At 37.5% G+C, this 19,801-nt stretch overlaps 1 protein-coding gene across 2 annotated transcripts in view; it reads right to left on the bottom strand.

Annotated features, from left to right (window-relative positions):
* The window catches only part of LOC130912243 (solute carrier family 26 member 6-like), a 26,962-nt gene extending 7,161 nt beyond the window's left edge, over positions 1–19,801 (bottom strand). Inside the window, exons 1-13 of one of the 2 annotated variants that reach the window (XM_057830173.1) lie at positions 19,425–19,801; positions 15,700–15,839; positions 12,196–12,306; positions 11,896–12,068; positions 11,657–11,821; positions 11,401–11,553; positions 11,148–11,230; positions 10,127–10,274; positions 4,512–4,625; positions 4,372–4,449; positions 4,116–4,211; positions 3,922–4,028; positions 3,766–3,835 (exon numbers count right to left, since the gene is read on the bottom strand). In XM_057830173.1, coding sequence (XP_057686156.1) covers positions 3,766–3,835; positions 3,922–4,028; positions 4,116–4,211; positions 4,372–4,449; positions 4,512–4,625; positions 10,127–10,274; positions 11,148–11,230; positions 11,401–11,553; positions 11,657–11,821; positions 11,896–12,068; positions 12,196–12,306; positions 15,700–15,839; positions 19,425–19,564 — 1,578 coding nt within the window. In that variant the 5' untranslated portion in view covers positions 19,565–19,801. The remainder of the gene's footprint in view (positions 1–3,765; positions 3,836–3,921; positions 4,029–4,115; positions 4,212–4,371; positions 4,450–4,511; positions 4,626–10,126; positions 10,275–11,147; positions 11,231–11,400; positions 11,554–11,656; positions 11,822–11,895; positions 12,069–12,195; positions 12,307–15,699; positions 15,840–19,424) is intronic. The other variant, XM_057830172.1, reaches the window with a different exon arrangement.

Below are 19,801 nucleotides of genomic sequence, written 5' to 3'. Positions count from 1 at the left end.
AAGCAGTGGTCATCTTGGAGGTGTGTTTGGGGTCATTGTCATGCTGGAACATTGCCCTGCGACCCAGTTTCTGGAGGGAGGGGATCATGCTCTGCTGCAGCATTTCACAGTACATGTTGGAGTTCATGTTTCCCTCAATGGAATGTAACTCTCCAACACCTGCAGCACTCATGCAGCCCCAGACCATGACATTCCCACTACCATGCTTGACTGTAGGCATGACACACTTTGTACTCCTCACCTGGTCGCCACCACACATGTTTGAGACCATCGGAACTAAACAAATTAATCTTCGTCTCATCAGACCATAGGATATGGTTCCAGTAATCCACGTGCTTTGTTGACATGTCTTCAGCAATCTGTTTGCGGGCTTTCTTGTGTACCGTCTTCAGAAGAGGCTTCCTCCTGTGGTGACAGCCATGCACACCAATTTGATGAAGACTGCGGGGTATGGTCTGAGCACTAACAGGCTGACCTCCCCACCTCTTCAATCTCTGCAGCAATACTGACAGCACTCCTGCGACGATCTTTCAAAGAAAGCATTTGGATGTGACGCTCAGCACATGCGCTCAGCTTCTTTGGACGACCAACCCGAGGCCTGTTCTGAGTGGACCCTGCCCTTTTAAAACGCTGGATGATCTTAGCCATTGTGCTTCAGCTCAGTTTCAGAGTGTTGGCAATCTTCTTGTAGCCTTGGCCATCTTCATGTAGCGCAACAATAAGTCTTTTAAGATCCTCAGAGTTCTTTGCCATGTGGTACCATGTTGGAACTTTCAGTGACCAGTATGAGAGAGTGTGAGAGCTGCACTACAAATTTGAACACACCTGCTCCCTATGCACACCTGGACCTCGTAACACTAACGAGTCACATGACATTTGGGAAGGAAAATGACAAGCAGTACTCAATTTGGACATTTAGGGATGTAGGTTCTAAGGGGTGTACTCACTTTTGTTGCCAGGGGTTTAGATATTAATGGCTATATTTTGAGTTATTTTGAGCGGAAAATAAATTAACTCTATTATGTAAACTGCACACAGACTACTTTTCATTGTGTCAAAGTGTCATTTTGTCAGTGTTGTCCCATGAAAAAATATACTTAAATATCTGCAGAAATGCGAGGGGTGTACTCACTTTTGTGATACACTGTACATATTGGAAAAGAAAGGCTGTTATGAGTGAATATTCACTGTCAGCCATCCAGTTTAAATGGATTGGCTGTGTATATGTATATCTCTATCAATTGCAATGAATGAACTAGTGCCACTGCCAGTTGAAGTTTGCTCTCAAATTAAGCTTGCTGTAAAGCAAAGGCAATTAGACGTTGTGCATTTAAAACAGACAAACATTGTTTAAAGATAAGAGGCCTGGTATCTTAATAGTAATACATGAAGTAAAATGGAATTGACAGTCTTGTTGGTAGATTGATTGTTGCGTTTTACACAGAACTCTATAATGGACATTTGAACGTAAAAGGTGGAGTAGCACATGTAAACAGATAATATAACATTACTCACAAGCATATACGGGTATATTCTTTACCCTCAACTATCTCATAATGTTTAGGAAACACAAAAAACGTTTATTTTTGCAAGGATTACTGGAAAGGACTAATGGCAGACGAGGGTCATTCAATAAATTGGGAATTTTTCGGTATAAGGATCTCAAATACAAATAGAAGCTTTTTTTTTTTTTTTTCTTGGTTTTACTTTTTTCACATGGATTTAATTTCTTTGGCAGATTAAAACAACTGAGTTTTGGCGATTAACAATGATAACCGACAAAGAAGCGTGCTGCAGGATAGAACAGCAGTGGTGCAAACCATTGAAATTCATAGGAGAATGTCAACTAAATGTGTATGGTGCCACATGTTACAGCTGAAAAAACGTCTGAAAAACATTGCACAGTTTGAAAGTGACGATGGAGTCAAAAGTGTGAGCTGAGGCGTCAGTCTAAACAAGGGGTCGGGAACCTTTTTAGCTGAGAGAGCCATGAACACCACATTTTTAAAAATGTAATTCCGTGACAGCCATACAATATGTAATATAATATTTTATGTAATTTCAACACTTTTAAAGTACAAGGGTTTGGGTTAGTCTCTGAATTCTTTTAAATACCACTGTTATGCTGTTGCTAATCAATGATGAGTATTTCTTACCATTAATGCGACTTCTGGTGCTGCATGGTTTTGCTGATGATTTTGCTTCATGCAGGCGTTGAGAAACTTAGGATGCGTCTCTTTTCATGTTCACGAAGTGCCACGAATCCTTGTTTTTCACCACCACGCACAGAGCACAATCATTGAACACTGAAACAAGTTTATCCATCGGAAGATTTTTTTCTTTTCGCGAACTCCGCGAAGGACTTAAATAAATCCTCCTACGTCTGTTGACTCATCTAAAGCGAGAGAAAAAACGGTGACAAATTTATATCCTTCACTTGCGTTGCCTCAATTTGATTTGACATCATGACTGTCTTATCCGAAAAGTTGTGAAAAACTCCACAAAGGCAAATTCCTCTGTCAGTTCCTGGTGAAAAGTACGATACTACTCATATTTTTTTCTTTTTCCCCCCATCTTCCCAAAAGGGTTTCTAAAATGGGCTGACAAACGCAGAAAATGAAACCAAAAACGAGGGTAGTTTACTTCAGGCACATGTGGACATCGGCCACTATTTTCGACAGCAAAGTACGGCGACCCCACTTGAACAGTGTCTCTGCCTCATCTGCGTTGCCAATGCGATTAATAGATAAATAGATAAATAAACACAATGACATGTATGTTTGCCACTTTCCCACTAAAATTACTGCAAACCGGCTTTCTAATCGCTGGTTGTAGTTTACGGACTACATGTCCCATGATCACTCTGGGCTCACGCAGCCAATGGCACGAGACTTCGGGGGATCTAATGTAGCACATCTAGGTTGCTATTTGATGATATCAAGTTCGAATTGTGCGAGTGTTGTCGGAGCATTAAAAAAGTTAACATACACAGCAAAAGTCACGTCTGCTCATTACTGCACAACACCAGCATATGACCGATGACCGTCGACGTTTCGTGCAATGCGCAAAACAGTATGAATTTTTGTGGTTTTTTTTGTAAATATTTGTCTGCGAGCCAGATGCAGCTGTCAAAAGAGCCAGATCTGGCTTGCGAGCCATAGGTTCCCGACCCCTGGTCTTGACATTTTTGTTTGTGACGGTGCTGGGAGACTACGTTGAAAAAAACCAACAACAAAAAAACGCTATCTGTATTAGAAGTCCTTATACCGAAAATTTCGCCTTATTTATTGAATGATCCTCATATAGATATACTGTATTATAGCTTTTGCAGGATGCTGTATGATGACGTATTATGTATGATGTATAGATTTTTTTTAAGTGCATGCTTACGGAATACATTAAACTTGTGAGTTACCTCATGTTAAAATTGTGCTACACAAATAAATTTGCCTTGCCTTGAATCTCAAGGCACTATTACAATATTCATTTACTAAATATCAGTCTCATTGCAGTGGTAAGACACTGCATCATGGGTATCCTGGAACTTAATAATGTACCATTTTGTCAACATATATGTATATAGATAAGTTGTGGCAATGTTACATAGTATTAGCTTTACATCATTCATTCATCTTTTTTTTTTATATTAATATAACAATGGTTAGCTTGGTTTTCCATATTGATATTAACAATGGTTTGATTGATGATGTTTGATGCTATAATATCTTTCCAGCAAAGACATTGCGACATTAATATTCTTATTACCTCTTTGTATGAGTCTACATCAAGATACAAGTTGGTGCCTGGCACTTGGCCCAAGATTGAATAACGTGGCCTGAGAGAGATGACAACACAAAACATGAAACCACCTTAAATATACATACAATATATGTTTGCGTGTGAGAAATAATGGGTACGTACAGCTGGGTCCTGAAGATAACTGTCAGCAGAGAAAAGGCAATGGAGACTGCCAAACCCAGGTCCAAATTAAGCAGAATGGTGCTTGCGAATGTTACCAGCCACACAAGCTAGAAGGCAGTAAATTCCAATAATTTTAAAGAAATGATAAGTAGGCCTCACTGATCTACAGCAGCCTAATTGCTTTTTAGTCATACCAAATCAACCTTGTTGGTCTTCCACAGCATAGGCACGTCCATAAACTGCTTAAACATTCCTTTTAAGTTCACAAACACTATTGTTGATAAGACAGCCTGTAGAATATGCACAAACGGGGGAGGTAAGGCAAATCGTCACAACATCATTAAAAACCAGGGAGTGGTATTAGGATAAAAAAAAAAAATCCAGCAAATCTCAGAGGAGGGCATTTGACCTTTTTAAATTTAAAATATCTGGATTAAAACCAGTCAGTACCTTTGGGAGATCTTCAAAGAGAGACCCTATTTTCAACACCGTAATCAGAACGATGACGGAAGAAATCAGTCCTGCAATCTGATAAAACAAAAAAATCCTCAAGATCACATGCGAAATAAGTAAACAGAGGTCTCAATTACTTGTGTCTTTCCTCCCGTGCTTTCTTGGACGAGGCTTCGAGACATTGAGCAAGTCACGGTATAACACTGAAAACAGCTGCCAATGGTATTGCTAAGTCCGAGGGCAACCAGCTCCTGGGAGAACAACAGACATAAACCACACAATACTTTACATTTAATTAAACTTACTGTGGTTACATTAACCTATGACATGTGAGAAGTGTGTACACTTTGGTTCAATAACATTAGTGCACTGTCCATTAACTTTATAGCCATGTCAACACATCATTTCCAAACAAAGCATAAGCATGCATATTTAAGAAGCACAACTGTGCATTAAGCTTGTTCCACATTAATGATTCATTAGAGTAGCTCTTAAGAGCCAGAGTGTTCGCACTCCATCTCTGCTTCACTTGCCTTCACACATAACTGTCTGAAATGACAAAAAAAAATAAAAAAAATAAAAAAAAATCTACATGTATCTTGACCTTTTCAGAAAAGGAATGGTTTACCTTGCATTAACTGTTTTTAGAGGAATTTAAACAGTTAAATAATGAGTATTACCTCAAGTGTAAGCAAAGAGATAGTGTAACACAACAGTGTTCTGGTGGACATTTTTGGTTAATGGTATTATAGAATCACATGATGGAGGTTCACTTAACAATATAATTCATTCAGCAAGCTGACTGCATTGTTTAACAAATATATTTTGAATTTCTGCAGTTTTTACATCAGTTGATTTCTTAATGACAGAATAGCCACATTAAACTGATAACATACAACAAGAAAGTTACAAAGCACCAGTCATCATTACCGTAATCAATTATTTTTTTTAGATTTTCAATATGTATTTATTTATAATTATAATTGTATTACACATTTACTTAACGATTTTATTATTCTTACTCTTTAACTTATTTAATAATTAATATGATAAGTGGGCACAGTAGATGACTGGTTAGCACAACGTCTCACAGATAAAAGAGCAAAGGGTTCCGGCCAAAATCCCCAAAACAATGTATTTTAGGTCGGTTGAACACTGTAATCTAAATTGTTCGTTAGTCTGAATGTGAGTGTGGACATTTGTCTTTCTCTTTGAGTCCTGAAACCGGTTGGCAAGTATTTTATGGTGTATCCTGCCTTATGCCTTCAATCAACTGGCATAGGCTTCAGCACCTCTGTCTCTCTCATGAGGGTAAGCAGTGCAGATAATGAATGAATGGATTAATATTTTAATGTCAATTTTGTGTTTGTGATGCCCTTTGGGATATTTTTAATGTTTTTGGGTCATATAAATAAACTTGGCTTCACGTGAAAAGTATAAATATTTACTCAGCAATTAGCCAATGTTTCAGCCTCCTTTAAAGACAAAAAGGTGGTACAGTCAGGTCCAAAATAAAAGAATATGTGTAATCCTTGAATTGGGGGACAGATTGTTTCACTCTTCAAATTTTAAATAATACATGCAAATGTACACTAACACATGCAATTTCTGGGTGAATTTACTTTTCCTGAGCCTAAGTCTAAAAAAAAAAAAAGCCAAAAGAAAAGACTGCTTGAAAATATTTTTTAAAATACGAAATAAGTCTGGAGGACAACCCAAAATGCTATTTTTCTTGTATCCCACACCCCAATGACCAAGGTGAATCGCAAAGGAAACAGTTAAAATCAAATCTATTTATTTATTTTTTTGTATTGTTTCATTGATGTCTCTTGTAACTGTGGGAACATTTGTATCGATAATCAACATTTTAATACTATATTTTCCCTAAAAATGGACAGTGTGGCTTATGTATGAATTCTAGTTTTGCTTAATGACCTGTGCCCCATTTTGTTGGAGAATAATGGTGTTCTACTCCACCACTAAAGTGCTCAAGACACACATTCATCGAACGCATAACTAAAAAAAAAGAAAACAAATAAGACATTCATTGGTTAATTAAAGAATTCTAATGTTAAAAGATGAACAAATGATAATTCAGTACATTGATGCACTATGCAGGCTTTATGTATAAAAATATATTTGTTTACTGATGGCGCGCCTTATAATCTGGTGCGCTTTATAGTCCCAAAATTATGGTATATTAAATATAATACTTGTAACGTTGTTATGTTCATTTATAGTGCAGATAAACTGAGATTGGAGTTTTTTTATGAAGACATAAAATAGTCAATAATAAAATAATGATAATGACATGCATGTCTGGCAGCATCATGGTTTCACACTCGAAACTTCCTCCATACCCATGACCATAGGCGGGGTTTCAATTTTGGGGATGGAGGGCACAAAATGTTGATGACCCTGAAACGCAGTGCCAGCGATAAAATTAATTTACAAGAATATTTATAATAATGAGTTGAAAATGAGTGTTTTTTTGTTTCCCATCATTCTTGACGGGAATTCTAAATCAGGCTTCTTAGGACAGCTATACTTTTTGCCAAGATCGTCATCCATTGAATATGGTAGGCCAGCCGGTGTCGTGCCAATGTAGTTACACCCGTCAAAAATTGTATCCCTTGGGCAGAGCCACTGCCTTGCACTGATTTGCTTAATTTCCGTGTTTTGTTGATGCAGTTATCTATGAGGTTTTAAAACATGGCCCATCCGTCAAAAAAAACTTTTTTTTTTTCCTATCGTAATACGTAACATACGTACTGAACGTATAAAAAGGCAATGCTTTATTGTTTTACTCATAGGATGACCTATAACTGTTTTACTGTAATTCAAGTCCTGTATGGAGTTTCTCCAGTTTAACAAACATCAGTGTTCAAAATATATAACTGTGGTTCTTTTCTGGCTTCAATTAATTGTTTAAGTCGACATAACTCAGAACTAATGTGTGTGTGTGTGTGGAGGGGTGGTGTGCGCTCCCGTAGCCAGAGAATACAATTTTTGACGGGGGTAACTACATTGGCAAGACACGGGTAGTGGCTCTGTTGTACGATTAGCGTCTTTAGTGGGGCAAATTGAAACTCCACTCACCATTTTGGTGGTGCTCTCTGACGAGTCATTGTCCACATTTTCAATCCATGGTTCTTGCTCAGTAGTTATTGTCGCTTTGAAAGCTTAGGTTTGAAAAAAATTACGTGTATCCATCTTGCCTCTTCGGTCCTAGGATGGTTTTGGCTAAGCCAAGCAAATGACCTCCTAAGGTGCTAGTCACATGATGGGTTCGAAAAATAATTTTGACCCATTATAGAAATATCTTTTTTTGTTCATTCCATTCATTCATTCATTCATTTTTTTTTTTTTTTTTTTTAATTGCTTTACAACTTTTATAGACAATATTTTACCGGAAAACTCTTAATTTTGAAATCATATACTAGTATAAGAAAGTCAATTATCGTATTGGCCCAGAGGTTGCGCTAGACATTTTCGTTGTCTGTCATTTTGACTGACAGGGTCATAAAAATCCGGTCATAGTCTATTTTTACCCGTCACTTAAATTTTTAAAATGATAATGATGACATATTCAATAGTATTTAGTTTTCATTCATTTTTAATTAATACTGTAACGCTTGCTTGGCGGCGAAAAATTAGACACGGAAGTCGTGGTATTTTTCTCCCTTTTTACTCTGCTTACCGCCAACAACTCCGCCCCCAAAGAAAAAGAGGCAACGATATAGACCCCAATCACCAACGTCACACTTCACATCTTAATTGTGGTTTTCAGCCCAAAATCTTCTAAATATATATTAAATGCATCTTACCAGATATAAAATGACTACTACATAGTCTGTGGTGATCGTTTGGTGCCCAGATTTCTTGTCGAATTACAGCAGTCCATCTCGCTCTCATCTTCGGGTCTCTCAGAATACGGTAGAACTTCAAGTCTCTCCGTCTATCTTCTCTGTTACAGCAACCAACCGCCACACACGCCTTCACCATTTTGATTATTAATATTAACGAGCAGAAAAACACGCCGTAATAGGAGGCATGTACGTAGCGGTAATGTGTAAACATGACGAGCTGACACACAATATGGCGGCTCCAGTTAGGGGGGCGGAGTTGTGACGTCATGTGATTGGGGTCTATACACAGGCGGCAATCTTGTCCATCAATTGGATGACGCGCTGGCACACCGGGTGCACCAATAAGAACCTCGCGTTGATGTGTCAATCACGGTGCCGCCGCCAGACCCCGGTGACGCTACAATATTCTGACAGAAAAGCCAACGACGTCATGCATTAAGAGAGACAATAGCTAATTAAAATGCTAACTCGCCACCCTGTGGTCTGGGGTGTGAATTGCAACCTGTCAAAATGACGGACGGACTTCAGTTTTTTCCGTCACCGTTTTAAAAAACCGGTCAACGACGGAAAATATCCAGTTAACGCGACCCCTGTATTGGCCCGAATATAAGACGGTGTTTTTTGCATTAAAATAAGACCGAACAAGAGGGGGTTGTCTTATATTCACGTTCTAGACTTTATACCCATTCACGACACTAGATGGCGCCAGATTTTATTGAAGCGATGTTCTGTCATGACAGATTTCAGCTACTCTCAAGTTTAACCAGTTTGCATATTTTATTGCAATGTTTTTCCTCATTCAGATTTGTTTCAAGACTACAGTTACAGTTAGACTTCACTTTGATGGTTAATGCAGTTATTGCAATTTTGTTGTTTTATCACAATAGATTGGTTTATTTACATTTCAAAAACCAGAAGCCATTCATTTACGAATGTGATAGCATTTTAGTTTACATATTTAAATGTTCAGATATTAAGATTTGAATCAGGCAAAATAACATGCTTTTTCTCTCAAATATATTGTTATAATCATTTGTTTAGGATGTACTGTAATTATTTTCTGTATACAAATTAATTTGGTGTTCAAAAAGTCTTTTTTTCAAACTTGAGTCTTGAATAAGAGGGGGTCGTCTTACAATCAGGGCCGTCTTATATTCGGGCCAATACAGTAAATGCAATGACACTTTTCGGCCTGTCCCCCCGAACCCCCCTTAAACTCTGCGTATGCCCATGATGTGAGGTTTGTGCAATCCATACATGTCCATCTGATCTGAGTAACCTTGGAACAGCCAAGCCAATTGTCCCATTACTTTTGTTCTGTTAAAGAGAGGCACTGATGTATTGAATCTGTTGTGATCCTAACATTGTTTAAAGATTCAAATATACATGCAAATGAAAGTCTTCTGGCAGTTTAAGCACATCTGTTTTATTTCAGAGATGTTGTCTACCCAGCCTTTTACCCATATGAAGCTGGGATAGGCTCCAGCGCCCACATGACCTTCGTGATGAAATGCGGTACAAAAGATAAATGTGGCGTATTTTGAATTGACTTAATCTCACTAGACGACTGTAAGTGATCAAAAGACTTTTTTTTATTTATTTATTTTTATAATAATATGTTGGGGTACATTTAAAAAAAGGTCAATAAAATATAAATACACTCTTAATTTGGTACCATTAATCAATTAATACACACTGTACCTCATGTTAAAATCACGTACACCTCAAGCAGAAAAAAAGTGATAAAAATATGGATAAACATTTAACTAGACATAATGTATATAATAAGACTTTTTATCATTCTGCTAGCTTTTAATGGTACATGAGGGATTTTAGTGAGAACAGCAAAGGGAATTCAATATTTGGATGAATGTGCGCCTTACCTGGTTGCTATCCACCTGGTAGCCATGTTTAAGAGCAAACGTTTTACCAAGGGAAATTGCGATGGCGTAGCCCACAATGGCCACAGCAAAAGCATCGCCTATCACAGCAGAGAACAGCGTCGCGTCGGGGGCTCTGGGAGCCTGAAGCCTGCATGGTATGAAAAATCATGAGATAAGAGAGGATTAGGCGTAACACAGAGAGCCTTTGCAAGTTAGGTTTCTTTCTTCTTCTTTTTTTTTTTTTTTTTTTAAAGGTACCTCGAGATATGTGAAACCGAGGTTAAAGACATATATATTTCCCGATTTCTTTGAATGATCTTAGCAATGATATTTCGGCATGTTGTTTCATCTTGACCCAAGCATTAGTGACTGTGTACTCACTTAAACTACTGTAAATATTGATCTCACACATTCTGCAGCTGTTCTTTGGTCCCAACATATTTTAATCCATCCATGTCTCTAATAGTTGCAACACTACAATATAAGACAGAGGAATTCAACTTTTCCCGCACTCTGAAAAGTGTCATAATTAAGTAAAACTATGGCACATTCTGTATACAGTACAAAAAAAATAATATAAACAATAAATTAATGGTAATAATAATATTTTCTATAACAGCTGCTGCCCTACAAAGAGCTTTTTCTTGTTAATTTTCCCACAAATGTCTTCACTGATTATTATTGCTCATTTTCATGTCAAACTAACCATTAACATATTGTTAAGCAAAGTAGCAATTGCCGCCATTTTGTGCAGCACACATCTTTTTACATCTGTGTTTTACATTTTCTTACTTTACTACTTGTTTTTTTCTGCAAAGAACTTTTCAGATATAAGATGCTTAATAGATATTTTTCTTATCTCAAGCTAGGAGCAACATATTGTTCAGTCTGTCTCCTATAAACGTAGTCTTAGCACAACAGTTCAACATTGCTACAGGCATTGTTGTCTTTAGCATCTAATCCGTTGGCGGATTTTCATCAATTGAGGGGGTCAATATTAAAACTGTGAAGATTTACTCACCCACTCGGTATCTCACCAACAACATTAATGTTGTATTTATCGGGAAGTTGACCAAAATGAGATATGATTGTTGCTGCTATGATCTGCGAAGATAATAGTGCATGGATGATTTAGAAGTCGATAATACATAACCAAGATCCCATCTACCTGATTTACAAGAAAAATGTAAAGCTTAGTTATAGACCGTGTGATTAGAATTTTTGTTTTGTTATGTTTTGTTTTTTGTTAAAGGACGGACACTGTCAGGACTCACCACTATGAGCTCTATGGGAATAGGCAGCAGCAGCCTATGCCTAAAGCGTCCATTAAACTCTTTGACCACAATGAGGACAGTGAGTGACACCAGACTCACCACCAGTTCAGGTATTACCGTCTGCGGTATCAAGCGACAGATTTCCACCAGTGTCTGTAATTTTTAAAAAAAGGTTGACAGATAGTGAGCATCGGAAATGCTTTAGTTACGACGGCTGATGGTGATGTCAGCATGAGTGTTGATGTGACATGCTCACATAAATGAGTGAAAGAGGACCAGAGAAGCGAGCTGGATTTACACCAAACAAATATTTGAGCTGGGAACCCAACACATGGCACGCTGATGCTGTGGTGTAGCCTCGGACCAGTGGCTCAGATAAGTAGGTGACCACAAAACCAAACCTCACCATACCTAACAGTATCTTTAGGGAATGGAGAAAAAAAAAGGTTGAAAACCTCACAATAGTAGAAGATTTTGCAAAAAGTGGGGACAAACCTGAAACAACCCTGCCAGGACTGTCAGTGAACAGGCTATCTGTACTCTGTAAGCATCCCGTTCATCCAAATTTACACTTACTGTGCCATTAGTACCATTAACTAGAAAGTTACTGTCAGGAGCCAGCCGCTCCGTCACACTTCCAATCATGATACTGATCACTGCAAACGTACCTAAAAATACAATGGAAATTTTTTTGATTAAGACTCAATGAGCAATACTTGTGTCATTGGTAACATTGACATTGTAACCTTTTGTTACATTTTTACATTATTGTAACTTTTTTTACTTTCAACTTACCAATGGATATGTGTTTGGACGTGCCAAAGATTAAATAAACCAGCACTGGAAAGAGCGATGTGTACAGGCCAAACACAGGGCGCAAAGAAGCTAGAAGAGCATATGCCATGCCTGGTGAAAAAAATAAAAATAATGGCATATTTAATATTTTCACCATACTAGCATCGCTACTAGAGAAAATGAGTCTCCTTATGCGAGCAAATTTTCATGATAGGCGCGAGTAGCGACGAGTGAAATAAAAATTTTTTTAAAAACTCTCTCTTGCTTTGCATGTCCAAGTGCCTCGTCATCCTGCCAGGACGCAAGCGAGCTCTCTCTTTCGCTTTGCCTCCCCAAGTGTCTTGTTAGGCATTCGAGTATCTCTCATTAACAGAATACCCATCTGCCCACCTGCCGCTCATCGTCATGGTTTTCGGTGATAGAATTTTCTACCGAAGTGCATCCGAAACATTTGTGCTTACAAGTAAACATTAGCCATAGACTTCACTATAAGTTGACGGGACACAGAGCTTGCGGCCCATCCATAGGGGGCCTATTTTCAAAAACTTTAATTGCTTTACAACTTTTATAGACAATATTTTACCGGAAAACTCTTAATTTTGAAATCATATACTAGTATAGGAAAGTCAAATACCGTATTGGCCCGAATATAAGACGGTGTATTTTGCATTGAAATAAAACTGAAAAAGAGGGGGTCGTCTTATATTCGCGGTCTAGACATTATATCCATTCTCGACGCTAGATGGCGCCAGATATCACTGAAGTGATGTTCTGTCATGACAACTCTCAGCTACTCTCCCCATTCACGACGCTAGATTGCACCAGATATCATTGAAGCGATGTTCTGTCATGACAGATCTCAGCTACTCTCAAGTTTAACCAGTTTGCATTGTTTTATTGCAATGTTTTTCCTTATTCAGATTTGTTTCAAGACTGCAGTTACAGTTAGATTTCACTGTATAAAAATTAATTTGGTGTTCAAAAAGTCTTTTTTCAAACTCGAGTCTTGAAAAATAGGGGGTTGTATTATAATCAGGGCAGTCTTATATTCGGGCCAATATGGTATTCTTAAAACCAAAGCCGCTCGTGACCGCAAACCAAAACAGGCACCTCCCTTAGGCATATATGAGTCTCCCTGAGCAGTGAGATCAAAAAATTCAAAGTCGTTCCCAAAATCCCAAATAATATTTTTTTTATACAAGTAAAAGAAAACAATGGCTATAAAATTCTCAAATTTTACGCTAGATGCACAAAAATCACCAGATGCAGTGATAATCACCTATATTTTCAGGATCAATAGCAATTTTTAAAATATGAGTTTTTTTCCCAGAAAAGCAACTTGAATTTTTTTAAAGTTTTCAACAGCTAATAAATCACTCAATTTTCACATCAGAAACTTAATACTTGAGAAAAGCATGCAGAATCATCTTAACTTTACTCAACAAAAGAAAAATTTGCATTCTTCTAATACAATTACAACTTTTAAATTGAAGTTGAATTCCGATGTTACTATTGCTTCAGCACGGCACGTCTTGCCGGCTATCTGGCCCTTGTCGTTTTTAGATTGAAATGTTACATTAAATAAAACACGTAACAGGCAAAAAAAAAAAAATGGTATGGATGCAGAAATGTCCAAATTACTACTTTTTTTTTCTCCAGAAAACGGGCAGTTGGCCAAAAATTACCTTATCTTTTGAACGTTAGATTTAGGTTAGGTTTTAATAAGCATATGCTTCATCCTACTCCTTTTTGGACACAATGAATAAATTCTAATATTTATTATTATTATTGTCTTAAATATTGTTGCTGTTATCTCAAGTATTATAATTGGTTTGTATTTTTTGTTTGTTTGTTTGTTTTGTTTTGTTTGTTTATTACTTTTATTTTCTCATGTCCAAAATAAAGCATTCTCATTCTCATTCTCAATGTGAGCTTACGCCACTGTGTATGGATACAACATAGCGGACATCACAAAACGAAAAGCTTTTTAAGTTGAAAATTCATGTAAATAAATTCATACATTTCATAAGTTCTATAGATATTAACATAAAACAGTCTAGATTCTTGGTTAAAAGCGAAAAACAAAACAAAAACAAAACCAGGCAGTTATCATTCATTTTACATAAATATTTTGAGCTAAAATTACGCTATTGTGTAAATCCAACGTGGCGGCCATCACAAAACAAACAGCTTGTTAAGTTGAAAATCCTTGTAAATAAATGCGTACATCCATTAATTTTTATACATATGAACATAAAAAAGTCTGGATCCTTGGTTAAAAGCAAAAAAAACAAAACCAAAAACAGACAGTTATCATTCATTTTACATAAATATTTCAAGCTAAAGTTAAACAAATATTTTCCATGCATTTGTTTCACTTTGTTTCGAAGTGTATGCATGTGGCTATTCTACATAATAATTTCTTTAATTCTCAACCAAATCACTCATGAGACAATCCTGCCTGCTTGTATACAGTAAAACTTTTGTCCTTTTTCCAACTAAATCCATTTGAACGCAGCGTGTGTTTGAGTTTATCACAGCGAAAGCTAAATTCTCTGCCTGGTGTGGCGCAATTTTTGTGGGAGCTGTCAACTGATGGTGAAGTCTATGCACTAACCATGTCCCCCAGTTTACTTACACCAAAAATTTTGTTTTGTTCATGTCATGCTGTCTTTCCCTTTAATATTATGGTGTGTGTATGGCTGGTGGTTCTCGCTCTCTGCTCTTGTTTAGCTTGCTCCCACTTTCATCATGTCGCTAGAAGACTTAAGCCCTCATGGTAAGTGCTTGTCTTTAAATAATATTGTTTTTTTGCCACCTTGTCCAGACATAACTCGTCTAAAACCTGCCGCTACACAGAATACTCCACAGAAGAACATCCCATCCCAAGTTAGCTTGCGTTTGTCTGTCTTGGATCTAAGACTGGTTCCCGCTTTTTGCCCGAGGTTAATCTTGATACTCACACTCTTGCTCATTAATTGGTGACAAGTTATCTCAAGTAATTTCCTTTTCAGATTGGTTAGCTTTAAAAATGTTGCCTTGAATTATTATTTAGAAGTAACATAGTCCGGTCATGGGAAGTGTTGCATGCATTAACTGTGATTCAGTTGTTGGACAAAATCGATTCATGATTCGAGCATATTCATGTTGCAAACTTGGTTCTGGAATGATTTGTGCTCTTATCATGAGGGTCCACTGTATATGGTATAACATATAGATAGATAGATAGATAGATAGATAGATAGATAGATAGATAGATAGATAGATAGATAGATAGATAGATAGATAGATAGATAGATAGATAGATAGATAGATAGATAGATAGATAGATAGATAGATAGATAGATAGATAGATAGATAGATAGATAGATAGATAGATAGATAGATAATGTGTTAGGAGTGCAGTTTTGACTTGTTCTCAATCTTCAAATGCCGTGAGATAACTGTGCCATAATCTGCCTGAACCACATGCTGTCTTGATACACAATCATAGACTTTACGTACCCTGTGGTAGATGCATGATGCTCACACTGCAGCCAGAGATCAAATCCCCAAGTGCGTATTTTTTAATGGAGTATTTAGGCAGCCAGCCAAGAACAGGTATCCAACGTAACAATATTTCCTTCGCATGGGGCACTGAGCATCTGTGACAGCCCAGAAAGACACAAAGTCGATTAAAAATGTTGGAAAATTGATATGTTGCCATTGACAGATATATGTCTTGCTTCAAATACCCAGGTTGTAAATGACTACACGATAAGATGTTAGTTCTTCGGACATGTTATTTGACTATGTATATTGCAAGGCCATGTTTCAATTTCAAATTCAATTTAAGGGCAGATTTAATATGATGTCCAATTAGCCTCTTTATGCGTCCAAAGCATTTTGACGTTTTTGACAATTTTGTTTCTGATACATTTCAAAGAACTGAATGAAACCATTTTCTCTGATAGAAAAGCATATCTAAAAGATGACCACACAGATTGATGTTTTGCGTTTCAATTGATTTGATTAAGCCATCACATCAATGCATCATTAACTCAGGGCGTAAATCACCCATTTTAAATATTGATTTAATACAATATAAATGGTGTTACACTTATATAGCGCTTTTCCACCTTTCAAGGCGCTCAAAGCGCTTTACACTATCTCACCATCCACCTACTGGTGACACAGCACCAGGAGCAACGTGGGGTTCAGTGTCTTGCTCAAGGACACTTAGACGTGTTCATCAGGGCGGAGAATCAAACCCACAACCTCTGGGTTGGGGGACAATTACTCTACCACTGAGCCACGTCACCCACAATATCAATTCTTTGGACAACGACAACAAATTTGCTTTTATTACAAAATCTAAGTATCGATGTATTGCTACACCCTTAGTAAATAATGTACACATTCTAAACATATGCTAAAATTGTCCACTTAGGGTAAAGGAGTCAACCCAAAACAGTAGAAGATATTACTTTATGAGAATTGCAACACCTGCTGAAAAGTTTTCCAAGTGGCCTTGAAAACACAGCACACTGCCTAAAACGTTTTTGTGTGAATACAAACAAGGTGTTTTCAAAGTAATTGAAAAAGCCACTTTCGGTACAGTGAGCTCGCAGAATGTTTTCACCTTTACATTACATTACAAATATCACTGAACAATCCAGACAGCATTAAAATTTCCGAAAATATACATCATGAAAAAAGCTCTATAGATAGATTTATTATGTGCTTTGCAGTAGTGCCAAACTCACTGTTGATTCATAGTTACTTAAGAGGGGGAAAATATTAGATGTAGCTCTCTGGATGGTCCAATGTGCCAATTTACCTCCAAATTAGATGTCTGTATGATATGTCATAGATTATTCAGAAATCTTACAACGAAGCAAAACAATAAACTTTGCTTGAACATTATCAATATTAGCCTTTATTAGTCACACTAACTTGTCAGCAAGGGCATAGGTTTGCATAGGGACGGTAGGGACATAACACTACCAACTTTTCAGGATGCTGAAATTGACCCCACCAACTTTTAAGCAACCTTATTTGGCATTCTATAATGAGTTAAATTATATAGGTCATTTAGATTGTATGTCGTAGTCATATGTTTTAAGGATAGAATTGACCCTACCATTATTAAGTCAATTAAGCCTGAGTTATACTCCCGCGTTGCGGTGACGGCGTAGCGACTACGGCGTCATTCGACATTCGATAGTTCTGCGGTGAGGGAACGCGTTGCTCTGTAATTCACCGCCAAGCCACTAGAGGGACGTGGCGTTATGTTTGTACGGTTTTGGGGCATGCTTGTTTACTTCCGCTAGTCGGAGAAAAATAAACAATGCAAGATGGAACTCTTGAAAGTAAATATTCTGCTCATCAACACTGAATAAATATGGAACATACAAATGTTGATGGGCAGGCGACGCAGAAGACGGTTTCGAGGCGGTCTGGCCGACTTTTGATGCCGCACAGAGAGTTTTAGACTCAGGTGGAGAGAGCTAGCTGTGGCGGCTAGCTTCAAACTGGCGTCGAGCACTGCGTTCAAGGTCTGCAAAGCCCTCCAGCCTGATTTGTTTGCCGTGTCCTACAACCAGCCAGTGGGAAGCCATAGCAGATTTATGGCGTCTAGGGAACTTCCCAAACTGCGTTGGGAGGCTTGATTTTAAGGTTATCATAAAAAGCACCGAGGCACTCTCAATCAGTGATGATGTATTGTGTGTGTGAACTGTCTGTTATTGAAAATTAAAGCTCAAAACAACTCTTTTGACACCAAATCTGTGCTTTATTCTTCATATACTTGAAACATATGTACACAGTAAATGATGAAGTGCACCAACCAAAAATACGACATAAAGTGATAAAAAGTTGGCAGTTTTTGGCCAACTGTGTCACCGCTTCGTGTGGCCACTCGATTCCGACCACTCACATCTCCGTGGTTCTTCCATTTATTTATTTTTTCGATCGCCGGCCTTGCCATTTGGCAGTCACAATAATAATTTCTTGACGAGACTTGCTTTTCGATGATACTCCCGTCGGCTTGGTGCATTTTTGCGTGTAGAAAATAATGTTTGATTCTATTCTACAATGGCGGTGTTTTCGCCCGGAAACAACAGTCTGAGCGGACCAATCACAGTCCGTTTTCGCTACGTCTACGCGACGCGAAGGTTAGAAAAATCGAGAGGTGCGCGTCAGGCTACGGCGTAGGGTCGTAACTCGATTCTTCCTTGACGGCGTAGGTCTGACGCGGAAGTATAACTCGGCCTTTAATGTACTTTCATTATGTTTAGATTTACATTGACCCCTCTTCACTTGCTGAATGTGCCAGCCCATTTTTTTCCTCAAACGCACGTTTGCTATCTTCAAATATTGGAATTTAAATTTGCTGATGAAATCCGGACATTTATTCTGGAAGTTTCTAAAATGTTTCGTTAGTAGTTTTGAAAACAAATGTTTTAATCGAACGGCGTATCACCTGAACTAATACATATGCACTGCAAAAACACACCTTCTTAAAAGGAGATAAATTCCCTTGTTTTCAGTGTAAATCTAGTTAAAAAATGATCTGCTATTGCTTCAAGTAAATTTTACTCACTTATAGGTTTCTTGAAATAAGAAAAATAGCTACCTGAAAATAATCTTAACAGATTTAATTTAAGCAAAAAGTTTTTATATTTAATCTTTAAAAAAATCTGAAATGTTCTTAATTCAAGAATAGATATTCAAAATATTATTTGAAAGCTTTTTTTTTTTTCTTGATTTAGGTGAAAAATGCCCTTTTAGATGTATGGTCTTAAGAAAAACAAATTGTAATATTTACTTAAATGGAATAATCTGACCCATTAATCTGTTAACTAGTCTTTAACACTCAAAACAAGAGGAAGAAAATTATTTGACTAGATTTAAGAAAAATTACCAGATTAAGACTTCTTAAATTTGCAGTGTGAAAATTAGTATAAGTCAATACAGATTTATTTTTGCATTGATCATTTAGCCTATAAATTATATAGGTCCATATTCGGGAGAAATGTAACCCTGACCCCCATTCATCCAATCTGTTTGGTTTTATTAATGTCTTGTCCCCAGGAAAAAATGTCCATAGAGTTTATGCTGTTATATCGTCCCTACCAATATTAAAACCAAACCTCCAGCCATGCAAATGAAAGCTTACATCCAAATAGCAACCGTACACTCACTCATTACCTGCTGGTCAATTAATCTGTTTCTATATTGTTGTTTACCTGAAGAAGCTTTTCAGCTGTTCTCTGAAGGTTGGCTTTGCTGACCATTTGCCCTTTTTTGCCACTTGGTCCAGACATAACTCATCTAGAACCTGCCGCTGCACAGAGTACTCCACAGACGAACATCCCTTTTCCTCCATGTTAGTGCGTGTTTCTCTCTCTTGGATCTAAGACTGGTTCCCGCTCTTTGCCCGAGGTTAATCTTGAAACTCACACTCTTGCACATTAATTAGTGACAAGTTAGGGAAGCAGCCTTTATGTGCTCTACGGATTAACACTACCTCTTCCTTAAGGGGCAGTTGTGGGGAGTGACTGTTACTTTCCTGCCCTTAAATGAAACTACCACTCCCTAAATGTCTCTTTTACGCACGCACACA

This window comes from Corythoichthys intestinalis, chromosome 2 (genome assembly GCF_030265065.1).
Source record: "Corythoichthys intestinalis isolate RoL2023-P3 chromosome 2, ASM3026506v1, whole genome shotgun sequence".
Lineage (NCBI taxonomy): Eukaryota > Metazoa > Chordata > Actinopteri > Syngnathiformes > Syngnathidae > Corythoichthys > Corythoichthys intestinalis.
The sequence above is the reverse complement of the archived record's forward strand: the minus strand, read 5'-3'. Positions and strand labels throughout refer to the sequence as shown.